Raw genomic sequence first — 15793 nt, 5'->3', positions numbered from 1 at the left:
GACAAAGATTTGAAGGCAGCCCTCATGACCATAGACCAGGAAAAAGCCTTTGAGTGGACCATGACTACCTCTTTAGGATACTAGACAAGACAAACATAGACAAGTCCCTAACCAAATATATAAATTTGGTCTGCACGGATGCCACACGTCAGCTAATTATCAACCAATCTCTTAGTGATCGGATCCCCATTAAAAGATCGGTCTGCCTGGAACCCCTATTAGAAAGCCTTATTTAAAGCTTAGAATAAAATGACCAAGAATTCTTAGGGCCAAATCCCGTAGTTAAAATTAAGGCATATGCAGACGATACTACCCTTTTCCCCTCTTCAGAAAAAGACGTTAAAATAATAATAGAGAAATTTACACTTTTCGGGAAGGCGAGCGGGTCCAAAATTAATATCCAGAAATCAGCCATAATGGGGTTAGGTAGTTGGGATATCCCCCCAGTTCTACCTTTTAGGCTTAGGATAGAAAAAGAGATTAAAAGCTGTGGCATCGTGTGGACCAAAAAACCCGGCACTTCATTAATAAACAATGGGATGAATTAACAGATAAGATAAAGAACAAAATAAAATCCTTTCAATATATGGGTAGGCCTACAATGGCCTACATTATAAGGGCCATTATAGTAAACAACCTGATATCTATAGTGCCTAAAATTTTGTATCTGGCCAACAGTGTAGAACCACCGCCTAACTTCATAAAAAACATATACAAAATCATTAGAAAATTTATCTACAGAAACACAGACATTAACATCGAACACTACACACTAATACAAGATAAAAAAAGGGGGGGGGGGAAATAAGCGCACAAGATATCAAAACCAAAATTAAAGCACTTCGTTTAAAATGTATCGCTAGGGTAGTTAGGTCCCCTGAAAACTTCCCTTTAACCTAATACTGTTTTCGGTTTAAGGCTCAACAAAATTCTCCCCATCCAAAACAACCCCCCACACACACACGCACACACTATTTCGGCACCCACATCCACCTATTTTACAGATCACTAACCAGACACCTACAAATAAACAATGAAAATCGAATACATCACAAAACCAAAAACATTTACACAGCACTTGCAAACCGACTTAAAAGAAAATTTAAAGCTTAGAATAAAATGGGGGAGGGAATTAGGAATAGTGGTCAATACACACACAGACACATTCACGCAATTACACACTAAAAACATAACTCCGAAAGCACGGGAGTTGGCCTACAGACTAATTTATGGAATGACTCCAATAAAGAAGAAGGGTACGGACAGGGCCGGCCACACATGTAAACTAGGTGGGATAGATAATAACAAACCGGAAAAACATTTGTTTGGGGAGTGTCCAAACTTCACCATTATGAGAGAAACTGTGTCGAACATTTTAATTGCAAGTCATGTCAAGGTCAACATAGGTCAAGCAATATTTTTAAATAAAATACCTAAAGCAAAAAGTAAAAAAACTTGAAGATATGAACTTGATTAATTTAGCAGAGTATAGGATACTTATATGGAACATGTATTTAAAAGCTACTCATGACAATAAAACCCTAAATAGAATTCAAGTAGATCATATATATAAAGAAGGATTATACAATGTAGGGTCCATCCATCCATCCCAGTGGCGCTACAGCTTATGGAGGGCTCTGGCCTGCTTCAACACATATTATCCTTCCATTCAGATCTCTCCTGGGCCTTTCGTCTCCAGGCCCAAGCCCCAAGCTGTTGCAGATCTGCTTCCACATCATCAAACCATACAGTGTAGGATAGAAACGTTTTAAATTATATATATATATATATATATATATATATATATATATATATATATATATATATATATATATATATATATATATATATATATATATATATATATATATATATATATATATATATAAGTAAAATGTACATTAAAGAAAATTAACATTGAAATGTATAAAAATTTAAAGACTTTATTTAAAATCTTTTTTTTTTTCAATTAAAAAATTACAAAGTAAGGAGATAGATGTGCTTTTCTTGGGAATGTGTGAAGTAACTAAAACAGAAGATTTGACCTAAAAATTACAAAAAAACAACAACAAAAAAAACATAAGTAAATGTATAGAAAATAGAAGACATTCACTAGAGAAAAAAAAATCAGCTGCGCTCTGAATACGCCTTTCCCCTCTGAATAATACGTAGATCTACCCATATAATCAGCATCTAGCATCAGGCCACGGGGAGAGATGAGACACTTTCAACAACCAAGTGACCTTGATGAGTCTCCCACCGCTAGTGTACCCAACAAACGAACTCGCAAGTGCTTACGATCCTCTTCTATAAGAGGAAGTACATCAGTAGCACACCGTTACCGGAAGTCGGAGTCTTACAACACCGACTAGGAATTCTATTTTTCGAAGGAACTCACTCGCCACCACTTGAAAAAAATGAAGGAAAAACCTCAGACAACGCCAAGAGAACTATTAATGCTAAGCATAAAGAGAACTAAACTTGGTCCCGGATGCTGCTATTCATTTATGTCTAATATATAACTAGTATAAACTTAACATTTTTTGTTATTGGTTTTGTTTCAGATGGTGGGAACCACCTTATGGCAGGGTCGCTCACTCCACCTGACAAACTAAATGGCGACATCATAAACATAAATAAATATAGACTGGCCGATAAAAGAGTTTTATGAAACGAAAATTTGTGACTTGCAATTTTGTGTACTTTATTGTACAGCATTTATGAGCAGTGTAGACCATGCAACTTTTCAGAATTCGGAAATCCGACAACAATATAGATAGGCCATAGGCCTACATGTTTTCAAGTTACATGAAGTTATTTTCTCTTCCCAGTCAATATTTATATATGTCTATGGGCGACATCGTTGGGTTGCCTTCTCCTGGCAGCCTGGACATGGCAGCCATCACATCCACAATGCGGGCACCGCCTTCTCCTTTCCCTACCCCATCTCCACCCGCTGTGACGGCCTCTACCACCACCACCAACAGCTGTAGGCAATGGAACTGGATACAAAAGGGGGCACTGCTCCATTGTTCACTGTCTCATCTGGTCATGGGTAAGGTTGTAAGAAACTATGGCTATATAGGCTAGATTACATTAGTTCACAATAGAGAGGAATTACAATTGTTTGTACTAGTGGTCCTGCCTTATTTTATATCTTGTTAGGACACAAGTTGACCATTCATGCCCAGTGGACCATGTCCTTCTTCCCTAACAAAATGAGCTGTTGACCTAGTTGATTCTATTGTTTCCAACCTGAATTGATGGTCACACTTTCTCACATTTGTTTGTTTTTGAAGGCATTGCTAACACAGTCTAGACAAATCTGTGTTAGTGTAGATGTGTAGGAAGGCAGTGTATATAAGGGTAGAGAGAAGACCAGGGTTAGACATAGCAAGAAAGCTGACAACGGTCAAACATCTTTCTATCTAGGAGTGCAATTTATACTTTGTGCTTATACAGACATCTAGATCAGGCTTTGTAAGTAGTGACAATTTTTTTTAATTACATTAGCATTGATCTCAACACTTTGACTCATTTAGTCCTGCCTTCTTTCAGAGCTATTGTGCTGCCAAGACGTTGTACATCTCTGACTCGGACAAGAGGAAACACTTCATGTTGAGTGTGAAAATGTTCTATGGCAATGGTCAAGATATTGGAGTTTTCCCATCTTCAAAGAATACAGATTGTAAGTGACTAAATGACTTTGACTAATAACATAGTTTTTGTTAAGTATTAAATCAATAAGTTGCAAATCACTGTACAGACTGTTTCAATAAGATTTGTATCGTTTTCTTCTAATGTCTTCACACAAATTTTACTGCACTATATTATTTTATGTTAGGTCTAAATAAATATACAGTGTAAATTTGGCTCTATTTCAGTGTGTATAGCCTCAGGCACCAAAGTGGCTTTGTTCAACAGACCACGCTCACAAACAGTTAGTATGCCTACACGTTATCTCCATGTTGAGAATGGAAACTATCACGCCAGTTCCACTCAGTTGGGAGCTTTTAACATCTATTTAGGTAAGTTTTGTGTCTTTCTTTCCAGACTGAAATGTTCTTGATTAATTAATTTCTTAGCTGTTACAAATTCAATGTGCTTTAGACATTCTTGTAATAATCTTTGTTGTTTTTGTGGATTTGAATTTTTTTTTTAGGTTTTTATTAGTTTTATGTACTTTTGTAATATTTAGGTAGTTGTTGAAGCTGTTTTGTTAGTTTAAAATGATGTACTTTACAAGGCATCATGAATCAAACTTTAAAATAGCAAAACATAAAAAGTTTTTTTTTAAAACAAATCTATGTGTAGGAGAGCACCAGGCCCTGCCATCGCTCTCAGTATTGCATGTTTTGTCTCCCTTTTTCTGAATAAAACAAAATTACAACTTGATTGACTAATTGGTTAATTTCTTGATTCATTTATTATTGACAATGAATGATTGTGCATAGTTTCAACTTGATCGAAATTGAAGTGGCAGAAAAATGTTTTTCTAAGAATTCAAAGCAAGTGTCTTGTCTTGGAGACTCTAGTCAACTCTTGACTCAAGCATCAGTTAAAATTTATTTTTTTCCTCCTCCAGTCGATGATGCTGAGGTAGAATCTGAAGAGTTCACTGTCAAAGATGGCTACATTCATTACGGGTCTACTGTCAAACTAGTCTGCTCAGTCACAGGACTAGCTTTGCCTCGTCTGGTCAGTATGTTTGTTTTTGTTTGTTTGCACCTGACATTTAATTTGAAATTATTCAGATACAAATAAATGTCCAATTTCTCATGATAGTCTTAGCATGCAGCTCTTTATCAAAACCTGGTATAAACAATGTTTAATATTGTATTTTTTTTCATGTCAACAAATTAATTTTGGAGCATTGCCATTAGACTAGAATAGCGTTACTAAATTTTATCTAAGATTCAAATAAAGTAAACTAGATACTAGATATGATTTGTTTGATAAAATCTGAGAAATTATAGCCTTGTATTCTTTGAAGAAAATGTGTAAACTCTAGTGGAATTCTCAAGTTCTGAAACTTTCTTGTTGAACAGAAAATGTTCAAACCAGCCATTTATCAGGACAAAAATCACTTCCTCCTAGTGCTAATGCTGACTAGTTAGAAAAACAAATTAACAGGAAGTTCTAAATAAAAAAATACACTTTAATACATTCATTGTACTTATTGTATTATTATTGGCCGATTGTAGTGACCTTTATATTGGCTTAATTTTAAGATCAAAAGATTTTTTTATGAGAAGCTTTTATTATGGAAAGATTTCAGAAATGGCGAAATAAAATTATTTGCAAACGTAGTTCTAGCTTTGAGTTAAGGTAAAATACTTTCTTTTGGTTGTATTGAAAAAATTACATCAGAAAGTCATCAATAACACTTATATAAAAAACTAAACATTTGTTACTATTTTACACTAAACTAGATTTGTTAAAAAAAAAAAAAAAAAAATTAAAATATAACAATGATAGTCTCCCCATAAAAATCTCAAATCCGAAAATATACAGTATATTTTTTTTTGGTCACCAATGATTTCATTTTAAGTCATTTATGTCAGTTTTGTTTCTATATTTCATTTCTTCTGGAATTTATTTATTTCCTTGGTTTTCAATATTTCAGATAATTCGTAAAGTTGAGAAGCAGACAGCACAGTTAGATGCTGATGATCCTGTATCTCAACTTCACAAGTGCTCATTCTATCTCAAAGACACAGAACGCATGTACTTGTGTCGTTTACAGGAAAGAATCATTCAATTTAAAGTAAGTTCAAGCAGTTTTAATATATATATATATATATATATATATATATATATATATATATATATATATATATATATATATATATATATATATATATATATATATATATAAATAACATTCCAGTGAAAGAATGTACATTGAAACCTGCATGAGGGCCATTTTACCATTTTGTTGTTCCTTCATTCTGAAGTAGTCATTTTTATTGTTTATTTATTAGGCGATGCCATGCCCCAAAGAAGCTAATAAAGAAATGATTAATGATGGAGCCTCCTGGACTATCATCAGTACACACAAAGCAGAGTACACTTTTTATGAGAAGCCCTTCGACCCAGTACCTATTGTCGATCGTCTGAATGTAAGTAAAAGCTGAAATAGATTTGACCATTTGTGTTGACTGTTTAACATACACTAACATACCCACTAGTTACTATGTTTGGTTTTAAAAAGTTGTGCCTTACTCCTAAGCAAAGCTTTAAAAATTAATATTTAATATCCTTACAAAAAAAAGATTGTGTTTGGTTTAGAAATAAATATTTAAATTAAATACCTTTAGATCAGGAAGAAGAAAATCTTCATAGAAATTTAGAATTTCCTGGGTGGGTAGGCTTTATACACTTGAAAAATTATTTTGTGTGTGTGCTGGGGCTGGGGTTGGGGTTGCTGTGTGTTCTTTTTTTGAATGAGACATGAGAGCTCTTGCAATTTTTTTTGCTTCTATAGAAATCGGGATTGAACTAGATTCTTTTTTTAATCTTTAAAATGAACATTTCAAAGTAAGATGGAATATATTAGCTTAGTCATCACTGAAAATATTGTTAATATAATCTACCGACACTACATGGATTCATTTTTTTTGTTCGCATTTTATGAAAGTCACCTGTTTTGTGGAGGCGCTTTTGTGGTCAAGCGCCTGACTTCCGAAACGGGGGTCCCGGGTTCAAATTCTGGTGAAGACTGGGATTTTTATTTTTGGGATCCTTGGGCACCGAGTCCACCCAGCTCTGATGGGTACCTGACATTAGTTGAGGAAAAGTAAAGGCGGTTGGTCGTTGTGCTGGCCACATGACACCCTCATAAACATTAGGCCACAGAAACAGATGATCTTTACATCATCTGCCGCACCGTGGAACATATCCTCGTTGATTGCCCCAGATACCAGGATGTCAGGGAGAAATATTTTAGAGCCACTTATTTAAAAACACTATTTGCTAATGTCAACCCTGGGAAGGTACTGGGCTTTATCCGGGAAGTGGGGCTATCTACGAAGATCTGATTTATGAATTTGTGAATATGTACTATTTACATTAGATTTTTACCAAATAATTAAATTTTTACTACCTTTACTATTTTAACTGTGAATAGACCTTGATTTTAATGATATGACTGTATAGAATCTGGCCCTTGTTGTTTAGAGAGAGAGTAGTCCTTAAAGGACTGCAGGCACGACATGGCCTAAATTGTGCCGATGTGCCTAAAATAAAAAATCAAATCAAATCATCATCTGCCAGAAGGTCTGAAAGGGAAACTTTACTTTACTTTACCTGTTGTTTTAAGTATACTTTTTTTTTCTTACTTTGTTACAGATGTTCTCTTGTATTTGTATAAGTAGTATGGTTGTTGAGAAGGTATCATGTGCAAATTTAAAGGGAATGCAACGTTGTAACCACTTTTTGCTAACACTGGTCTTTTTGTATTTCAGTTGAATGGTGGTGGTGATGTGGCCATGTTGGAACTAAGTGGAGAAAACTTTACCCCACAATTAAAGGTTTGGTTTGGAGAAGTAGAGGCAGAGACTATGTTCAGATTAGTCATTTATCTTTTTATTTGGAGATGGGATACACATTCCATATCAATTAATACCAAAATAAAAATAATTTTTTCCCTAAATTCACAGAAAAAACTAATAAAAATCTTCTTTTAATAATACAGAAAAATAGTCCCGTGGATTAGCACCATGTTTCAAGTCATGTGCTCAGCTCAATTTAAAATATCACAACAGATCTAGATGCCACTCCAGTTTGACTAGATCTAACACTATCAATATTAGATCTCGCATTGATTTCCTCACTTTTGCTACTATCAGTCTCAAATGGCTGTAAATCACTTACGCCAATCATTTCTATATTCCACAACTAAAATGTTCCAAGTTTTCATTGAAATCATTCCACTGTATATTAGCAAAATTCATGTCATTTGTGAAGACTAAGCGAACAAAAAGTTTCAAAAAATTCATTCCAACTTGTTGCAGAAAACAAATAAAATAGCTTCACTGTTGCTCTCTAAGCTCAGATTAAGTAAGAGATAGTTGAAATAATTTAAAACTAGAAGTGCATTACAAAACAATCCAAAACCTGCGACTCTGGTTGTCTAGCAGTGATGGCGACCCTCAGCTACTAATTATAGTTGTAAAATGGTTAAATAAAAAAAAAGTTCTATAGAAAGCTGTAATTTTATTTCTGGATGTAAAGGGAGACCATCTAATTTTCTGGGAAAAACTTAGGATTGGCTTTATTTTGACTATGTAAAAAAAACACTTGCATAATGCATTGTTCTGTTTAAAAGTAATTGTATCTAGCTGCATATGCCTTACAAATTTTTGGATTGGGGGGGGGGATCTGAAATTGTTTTTTCTTTCAAAATAATCCAATAGCACTGTCCAAATAGATACATTTTAATCCTATAAAAATGTTATTGCTGTTGTCATAAACATATACCATCTCAATAATTTCTTCTGACAGATGTGATGACAGTATGTTATGTGTAGTGCCAGATATTTCTGCATTCCGATCTGGTGGAGTCAGATGGGTCAGGCAACCACTACAGGTAATTGATTTAACTGTTGCTTTAAGTTTAGTTCTTTAAACAAAAAAATTAGCATACATAATTCATTTTTTATTGTTACTATGCAACAAATAGTCTTATCAACTTCTGTTTTGTGGCTTAGTCTCTACACCCGGGAAATCTCCATGTGAATAAGAATTTATGTATTGACACTGATATTTAAAATTTGTGTGGTTGATGTATGGAAGGGGAGGGGGTATCTAGAAGGTTTTTTCCGTGCCGCCTTTAGGCGCTCAGTAAACAGCTCTGCCCGAGTCAGATGTTGAACCTCGAGCACCCTTCATAGGTAGTTAAGCCAAGCCAAGTTCAACCCTTAGCCTCTCAACCACGTTTTTAAGATTTTCAGTCCCTTGTTTGTAATTGCTTCTTTTTTATATTTTTTCAGGTTCCTGTGTCTTTGGTACGTTCTGACGGGGTCATCTACTCAACTGGACTCATCTTTACCTACACCCCAGAGCCTGGACCTCATAACCACAAGGGCAAGAACTTAAGCAAATTATGATTATGGAGATTACATGCCAAAAATAACTCTTGATCTTAGTGACTGTAGAGACATTGCTCCTGTTGATGATACAATTATTGGGCATCTTCAATGTCATAGAAAAAGATATCATCTTTAGTGACCTATTGCAAGACTGAGACTCAGGAAATCAGTTTCATCATGAAGCTCATATTATTTCAACATTTGATTCTTTGATTCATGTTAATTTTTTTTTGTCATTTTAGTGTAAGCCATTTTTACTCATTTGTCGATTGAGAACATTTACACCTATAAGCATTTGTTCAGACCATCAAATCATTTTTGTGTTAGATTTTTTTTTTACTGTTGGCTGGCAGGGTTGAAAAAAAAAATCAGTAATGTTATATCAGATCCAAAAGTGATTTCTTTGGAAAAGTTCTTTGGTATTTCTGAGAGGCCTGTTGGATTCTTCTACTCAACTGTCTATAGTTCTAGTAAATGAACCTTAGTCGTTCCATAATCCTTCAATGACTGAAAGAGGCCAACTAGTTCTTGGTATGGGTGTGGGGGAAGCACTTGAACTTGGCTTGGCTACCTAGAAGGGGGCTCAAGGTTTGACACCCGACTCGGGCAGAGTTGCGTTTACTGAGCGCCTATAGGCAGCACGGAAAACCAACTCCTAGATACCCCCTCCCCCCCACTGGTCCACAAATGAGATTGAACCAAAGCGCTCTGAGTATGCTATAAGCATGAAAGTAGCGCTATATAAAAGCTATAATAATAGTAATGGGTGAAAGCCTTTCTATTAGGAGTCCTTGTGTTATTGTCAGTGAGGTCTATTGCAAGTTTCTGTGCTATACACCTGAATTTAGGTTGGGGTTTGTGCACTCTTCCTTTGCTTCCCTGGATCTCTGTAAATTTGTTTGCTTGGTGGCTATGGTAATATTTAGGATCCTTTTCGTGGGCAAGAAAAGAAACATTTTTTAGTTGTTTTTTTTTTGTTAGTGTGTTTCTTTTCCTCCTGGAGAGGGAGATAGTGAAATGGCCTTTGTAATTGAATGTTATGTAATGATCTTGGTTTCAACTAAACTTCATTCCATTGTGTTAACTGAGTTAATGCTGTTTGACTAGGACAGAGTGTACATGTGTATAAATACTTAATAATATATACATCTATTTATATCTCTACATATTTGATGCTAATATATTTACATAATGCTGTGACTGTCTGTAAATCAGGTGATACCTAGAACTGTACATAGTCTTCTGGTCTCTGTCCTATTCATCCTATATACCATTTGATTTCCCTTAACTGCTGATTTCTTCTGCCCTGCCCTCCCACCAGATTTTATTTTGATATATTTTATATTTACTGTCAGGCTCTTCCAAGTCCTCTTGAAATGTTAATAGTTTTCTGTAAATGATTAGATCTGTACCTGATTTGTTCTACTAGTAAACCATTTAGTCATTTTCATTTTATGTCTTTTTTTTTTTGTGCTTCAATTTTAATTTGTTAAAATCTTCAAAGAAATAAAATATACTCCTTATGTTCATGTAATAAAATTGATTTAAAATCAAAATTGATATCTGCTGCTTTTAAATTGTGTTAGAACATCTATAGGCTTATTCATTGATAACAGAAAAACATGAAAACATCATAGTCTGTGGGGAAAAACAAATACACAGAACAATTTGAAACTGTTGCTTGAAGATTTTCTAACATGAATTATCAGCAATGGATGATTGCTTTAACATAATACCTAACATGCTAGGACATCTACTAGCATTGGAACAAAAAAAAAGTGTGTACCTACTACTTCCAAATTCTTGTGATAAGAAAACCAATGGCTCATAGAATGCTTTGTTTTTCTTCTGAACATTCATTTGTTTTGGTGTTTGAGTTCATACATTTTGTGGTGTGTGTGTGTCTCCTATTTATTCCATTGCAATGTCATGTAAGTTGGGGTCCTGTCTGCCTTACCTTGTGGTTCTGTTCATGTATAAATAATTGCAATACTCTCCCCCCTTTGTATTTACTATGGCCTCCTTCAGTCACGAAGCGACTATGGGTCATCTCATGGAAATGAGATGAATGCCTTGGCATTGGCTGTGGTTGGAGTTCCAGTCTTGCTACCAAATGGAGTTCATCTCAGGTATAGACCCCCAGGGGTTCTACAACGACTTCCAAGGGGTCTACGAGTGTGAAAAAAAATTGGGGGGGGGGAGGGGTTAATGAGATGTAAATTGAGGTCTACGATAGTGGATCTCATCTAAGCAGATGGAGTCTATAAATTTTATTTCCTATTAATACAATTTATGATTTGTACCTTAGTTAATCCTTTGAATTTCAAGCTTGAACTTAAAAAAAAAACGATCAAACACTCAAAGATAAAGTTCAGAATAGTCACACAGTGAACAAAATGTTCACTTCAACATTACAAAGAGAAGAGGTTTGAGAGCGCCGTACAATATCTCTACTTGCAGCACAAGTATAGGCAAAGATTGATTTTCCCAGCCATTGAAGAAGTTTGAAAAACTGTTTTACACAAACCTGCATCTGATATCGTAAAACAAATGAATTCAAGCAACAATACAGTTCAAACGTGTATTGGGGAAATGAGTTATGACACTGAAAGCTGCAAACAACATATTTCTCTATACAGCTGAACTAGTTCACTTTGCCTGGTAATGAAGCATTATTGTTGGCATATGTGCGTTTTATTATGCATCAAGAAATATATTAAGAACTTTGCCAATAACTTTTATCTATCAGTCCTTCACACAATGGTAGGGTTCGAATCCTGGTGAAGACTGGGATTTTTAATTTCGGGATCTTTGGGCACCTATGAGTCCACCCAGCTCTGATGGGTAGGCTACCTGACATTTGTTGGGGAAAAGTAAATGCTGTTGGTCGTTGTGCTGGCCACATGACACCATCGTAAACCGTAGGCCACAGAAACAGATGACCTTTACATCATCTGCCTTATACACCACAAGGTCTGAAAGGGGAACTTTACTTACTACCTTCACACAATGTTAGTCGAAAGTCTTTAAGTTGGACAATATATTTGTTTCATTTCTTAAGACGTTTTGAAGTTCTCATTTTTAAAACAAAATAGTAATCAAGCAGAAATCATAGCCTTTTGTTTCATAAAGTTTGATTTAAGTTGCAACTACAAGGTGACTGCTTAACTTTGATAAGACGGAGTCCTTAAACTGAGCATTTCTTGTGAGAATTTAACTGAACTAATAAAGCAAAATATTGGACTCAGCAAATTTTACCAATTTCCAAATTTAGAACTGCCAAACTCTCAGGAAGCTGACGTTTGACTTATAGTGAATATTCAAATGCCCTCTTTTCCAATTTTCAGCTATGGTTTGAGTACATTCTGAATACGGTAGGCCTAATACCTCAATGGAGAGTCAGCACATATATATATGATGCTGAATGGGAAAGACGTATGTAACATTACAATTTAAGAGCTGCTCGGAATAAATATTAATGAAGAGCTTATTAAAAAATAATTTTAAAAATGAATATCAGCTCTTCTAGCTTCGCAGATAAAACATGATACTTATCAGACTATCATCACAAAGTTTCCATTTCATCTTCATATCTAGTGGAAAAAGGTTTCAGCAAGGTTGCCAATCTTCTAATGATAATTAAAAAAAAAAAAAAAAAACTGGACATCAATAGATGAAAAGTGTTACTATTAAATCTAAATAAATGGAAGCCTAATTTTGAAATTGTATCAAAGCAACCCAATAATGGGCGCGTATTTTTTGTTTGATAAATTCATGTATCAAATTTTATTGAGCTTCATTTCAAATTTATTATTCGTTAAAATAAATATACAGGACTTAGAAATCAGAAACAATACACGTTTGAAGCTGATGAATTTTGAAAAATGCATAATAACTTAAGCAGGGGGTCTAGCGAAAACTAGAAAACATGACAAAGAGGTCTACGAGACAAAAAGTTTGGGAACCACTGCGTTACAACGTGTTTTTACCTCCCACGTCCCCCCTTTTTCCCCCCCTCCCGTCCGTGTTACTTTACCCCAACTCTTGTCTTATCTTGAAGACAGGACCTTGACCTTGACCTGCTAAGTCGACTTCTAGGAAGTATTTCCTTCTGGTTTATCAAATGTTGAGATGTACTTCCAGTATCACTAAGAAAAATTCCTGCTATCATTTTCAAGAGGAGTGGTTCCTAACCCGCAATGGTTATGTAACGGTGGGCGATTTCAAGACTATCCTTTACAATGAAAACTTTATCAGATAACAATTCACTCGGGATCGAAAGTATGTTTCGGTAATTAGTCTGGCATGTGAATGAAGGCTGAAGTTGGTTGCGTCACTCGAAGAATGAGCAGCCGACAGTGTTATTTCCGATGTATCACTCATGATGAAAACATTCCTTCTCTATAAGTGCGAAAAAATAACTAATTCCTATTAATTTGACTTTTTTTTTGTTGTTGTTGTAATGGGGCATAGCTAGGCCTACATGTGAGAGCAACAACTGTTAAATTATATAGGGTCTATATAATATACTATTTTACATAGATCTAGATCTAAGAAAAATATTGTTTAAGAAAGTACCGTTACTAAAGCTTGTCATATTTTTTATTTTTTTTACATATAATTTTATTGGACCGTTGTATCCCTTTTTTATTTTTGTAACCCGTAACTACATCACTTTACAAATATTTGCTGAAATGCTGTACCCAGAGATTTTTTAGAAGGCATTGACTATTGCAACGGAATCCAATTAGGGGAAATTATTACTTCCCTTTTCAAAATAGTTTATTCAAACCTGAATGTTGTGCTGCAAATATCTTATAAACTACAGACGCTCCTTCAAAAAAGAATCACGCCCAACGCAAATACAATGTTAATCTACTCACGCATGTGAATTAGATTCTTAAACTCTGCTAAATCATTGATTTTCCTGGGTAAACCTGTTCCATGCTCCAATGGCACTAGGGAAGAAGGATCACTTGTACGAATTTATCCTAGCATATAGAAGAATGTTTTTATCTTTGTCTCTCTCAGGATATTTTATTATGTTGTGTTTTTAAGACTAAGACTAAGACTGCTTTATTGATCCTTATGGAAATTTGTTGTGATTTTGTATTTGTAGGTTTGGTTTTGTGTTTTATATATTGTTGTACATTTCTTTTCAGTCTAATTCTAATATTTAAAGGTATAATGTCGATCACCATGGGGAAAAGGGGTGGGGGGTGTAAGATAAACGTTTTTTTTTTCAAAATAGCTCAAATGCGATGTGCCCAAGGAAAAAAATATCGTTTGGTAAGACTCGAAACTGAAAATAGGGATCTTTAAAGATTAAGTAGACCACGGCTCAGCAATAGTGTAAGTTATTTTTAAGAGATGTAAGTAAGCCTAAATCAACCGTCATTGACCCACATTCTTCGCCCTAATAATCATGTTAAAAATGTAACTTTTAAAACGTCACCCACCAAGTCAGATGTGTAGGCGTGCTAACGGAAATATTTTTTGGATTTTCCCCAATTGACTTTGAACACGTATTTGTTAGAGGCTTGTCTTAAAACAAAAGTCTAGTGCAGGGGTTCTCAACCTGTGGGTCGCGACCCCCTTGGGGGGTCGATTGACGATTTGCCAGGGGTCGCCTAAGACCATCGAAAATATGGATTGTTATTGTCTATTCTTCTATTGCTGTGTGTGTGGGGGGGGGGGAGGGTCGCGGCAGAATGGGGGGTTGTAAAAGGGGTCGCCGAGCTTAAAAGGTTGAGAACCGCTGGTCTAGTGGATCTGAAGTTCAGAGGTCGCCATATTTTATAACCACAAGTGATCTGTTTAAAAATGTTACTTTATATCACTTGTATTAGAAATACAATATAGGCTATAGATCTATATGTAGCATGATTAATTTTTTTTTTCAAAGTTACTGTTTCGGAATACATACTAGCAGCGCTCTGAAAGAGAATTTAAGGCAACCAAGGCATAGGTGGCGCATATGTGTGGACCTATAACGGCTGACTTTTGCAGTGTTATGGAGTGTGTGTGTGTTTCCTATGCGGTGATGAAAAAAGGGAGCATTAATTGTTAGTCTTGTAGAATGGTGCAAGACAAGTGGCTCTGTCATCATCTATGTTCAGAATGAGAGACGACCCAGTGATTTGAAACAGTTAAAGACTTTTTTTTTGTTGTGAGTTAGATTTTGTTTTAATACCAGTTTCTTTTATTGCTATTAGATCTTTATTTCATTCAAGTTGAATTCTATCTATATTGTTAATAATAAAAGAAGCTTGTTTAAGCTATTTCTAGTTCAATTAAAAATATAATACGCTTAGGCCTACATCGGTTTAGTTGTAGCCTACTAGTAATCTGGTGCTACAAGTCAACGACCGACCTACCCTACAACATGCATCTTCAGTCTTTTATTTTTGTTGAGTTGTTTTTTTTTTTTTGGGGGGGGGGGGAAGATGGGGAGACAACCTTCACTTAGAGCGCTCGACGTGAGCACGACCTGACCTCATGAATGATTGACCTCTTCCCAGACACTGAGCCGTTTTATTTAAAACTTCGCCGTCTACATGTTCATTTAATTGAGCCCCATCCCAATACATACACCAAGCAACATTGCCTTTGGTCCACCATTTGTTTCACCCCCCCCCCCCGTTCTAAGAAATGACCACCGCTCCGTGCATCAACTTAATAAAATAAGAAACTCGAAGCAG

The 15793-nt window shown here is 35.3% G+C and overlaps 1 protein-coding gene across 1 annotated transcript; it reads left to right on the top strand.

Moving 5' to 3' along the window:
* The first annotated feature begins 3341 nt into the window (after nucleotides 1-3341).
* On the top strand, nucleotides 3342-10652 carry LOC106074680 (recombining binding protein suppressor of hairless-like). The gene is made up of 9 exons (XM_056044671.1): nucleotides 3342-3480; nucleotides 3559-3688; nucleotides 3885-4028; nucleotides 4586-4698; nucleotides 5627-5767; nucleotides 5985-6122; nucleotides 7467-7572; nucleotides 8508-8590; nucleotides 8994-10652. Exons 2-9 carry the CDS (start codon nucleotides 3616-3618, stop codon nucleotides 9108-9110), a joined length of 915 nt encoding a protein of 304 aa, XP_055900646.1. The 5' UTR covers nucleotides 3342-3480; nucleotides 3559-3615; the 3' UTR covers nucleotides 9111-10652.
* The last annotated feature ends 5141 nt before the right edge of the window (nucleotides 10653-15793 follow it).

The sequence above is a fragment of the Biomphalaria glabrata genome, chromosome 10 (assembly GCF_947242115.1).
Source record: "Biomphalaria glabrata chromosome 10, xgBioGlab47.1, whole genome shotgun sequence".
Lineage (NCBI taxonomy): Eukaryota > Metazoa > Mollusca > Gastropoda > Planorbidae > Biomphalaria > Biomphalaria glabrata.
Note: the sequence above shows the minus strand (reverse complement) of the source record. Positions and strands in the feature narration are given on the sequence as shown.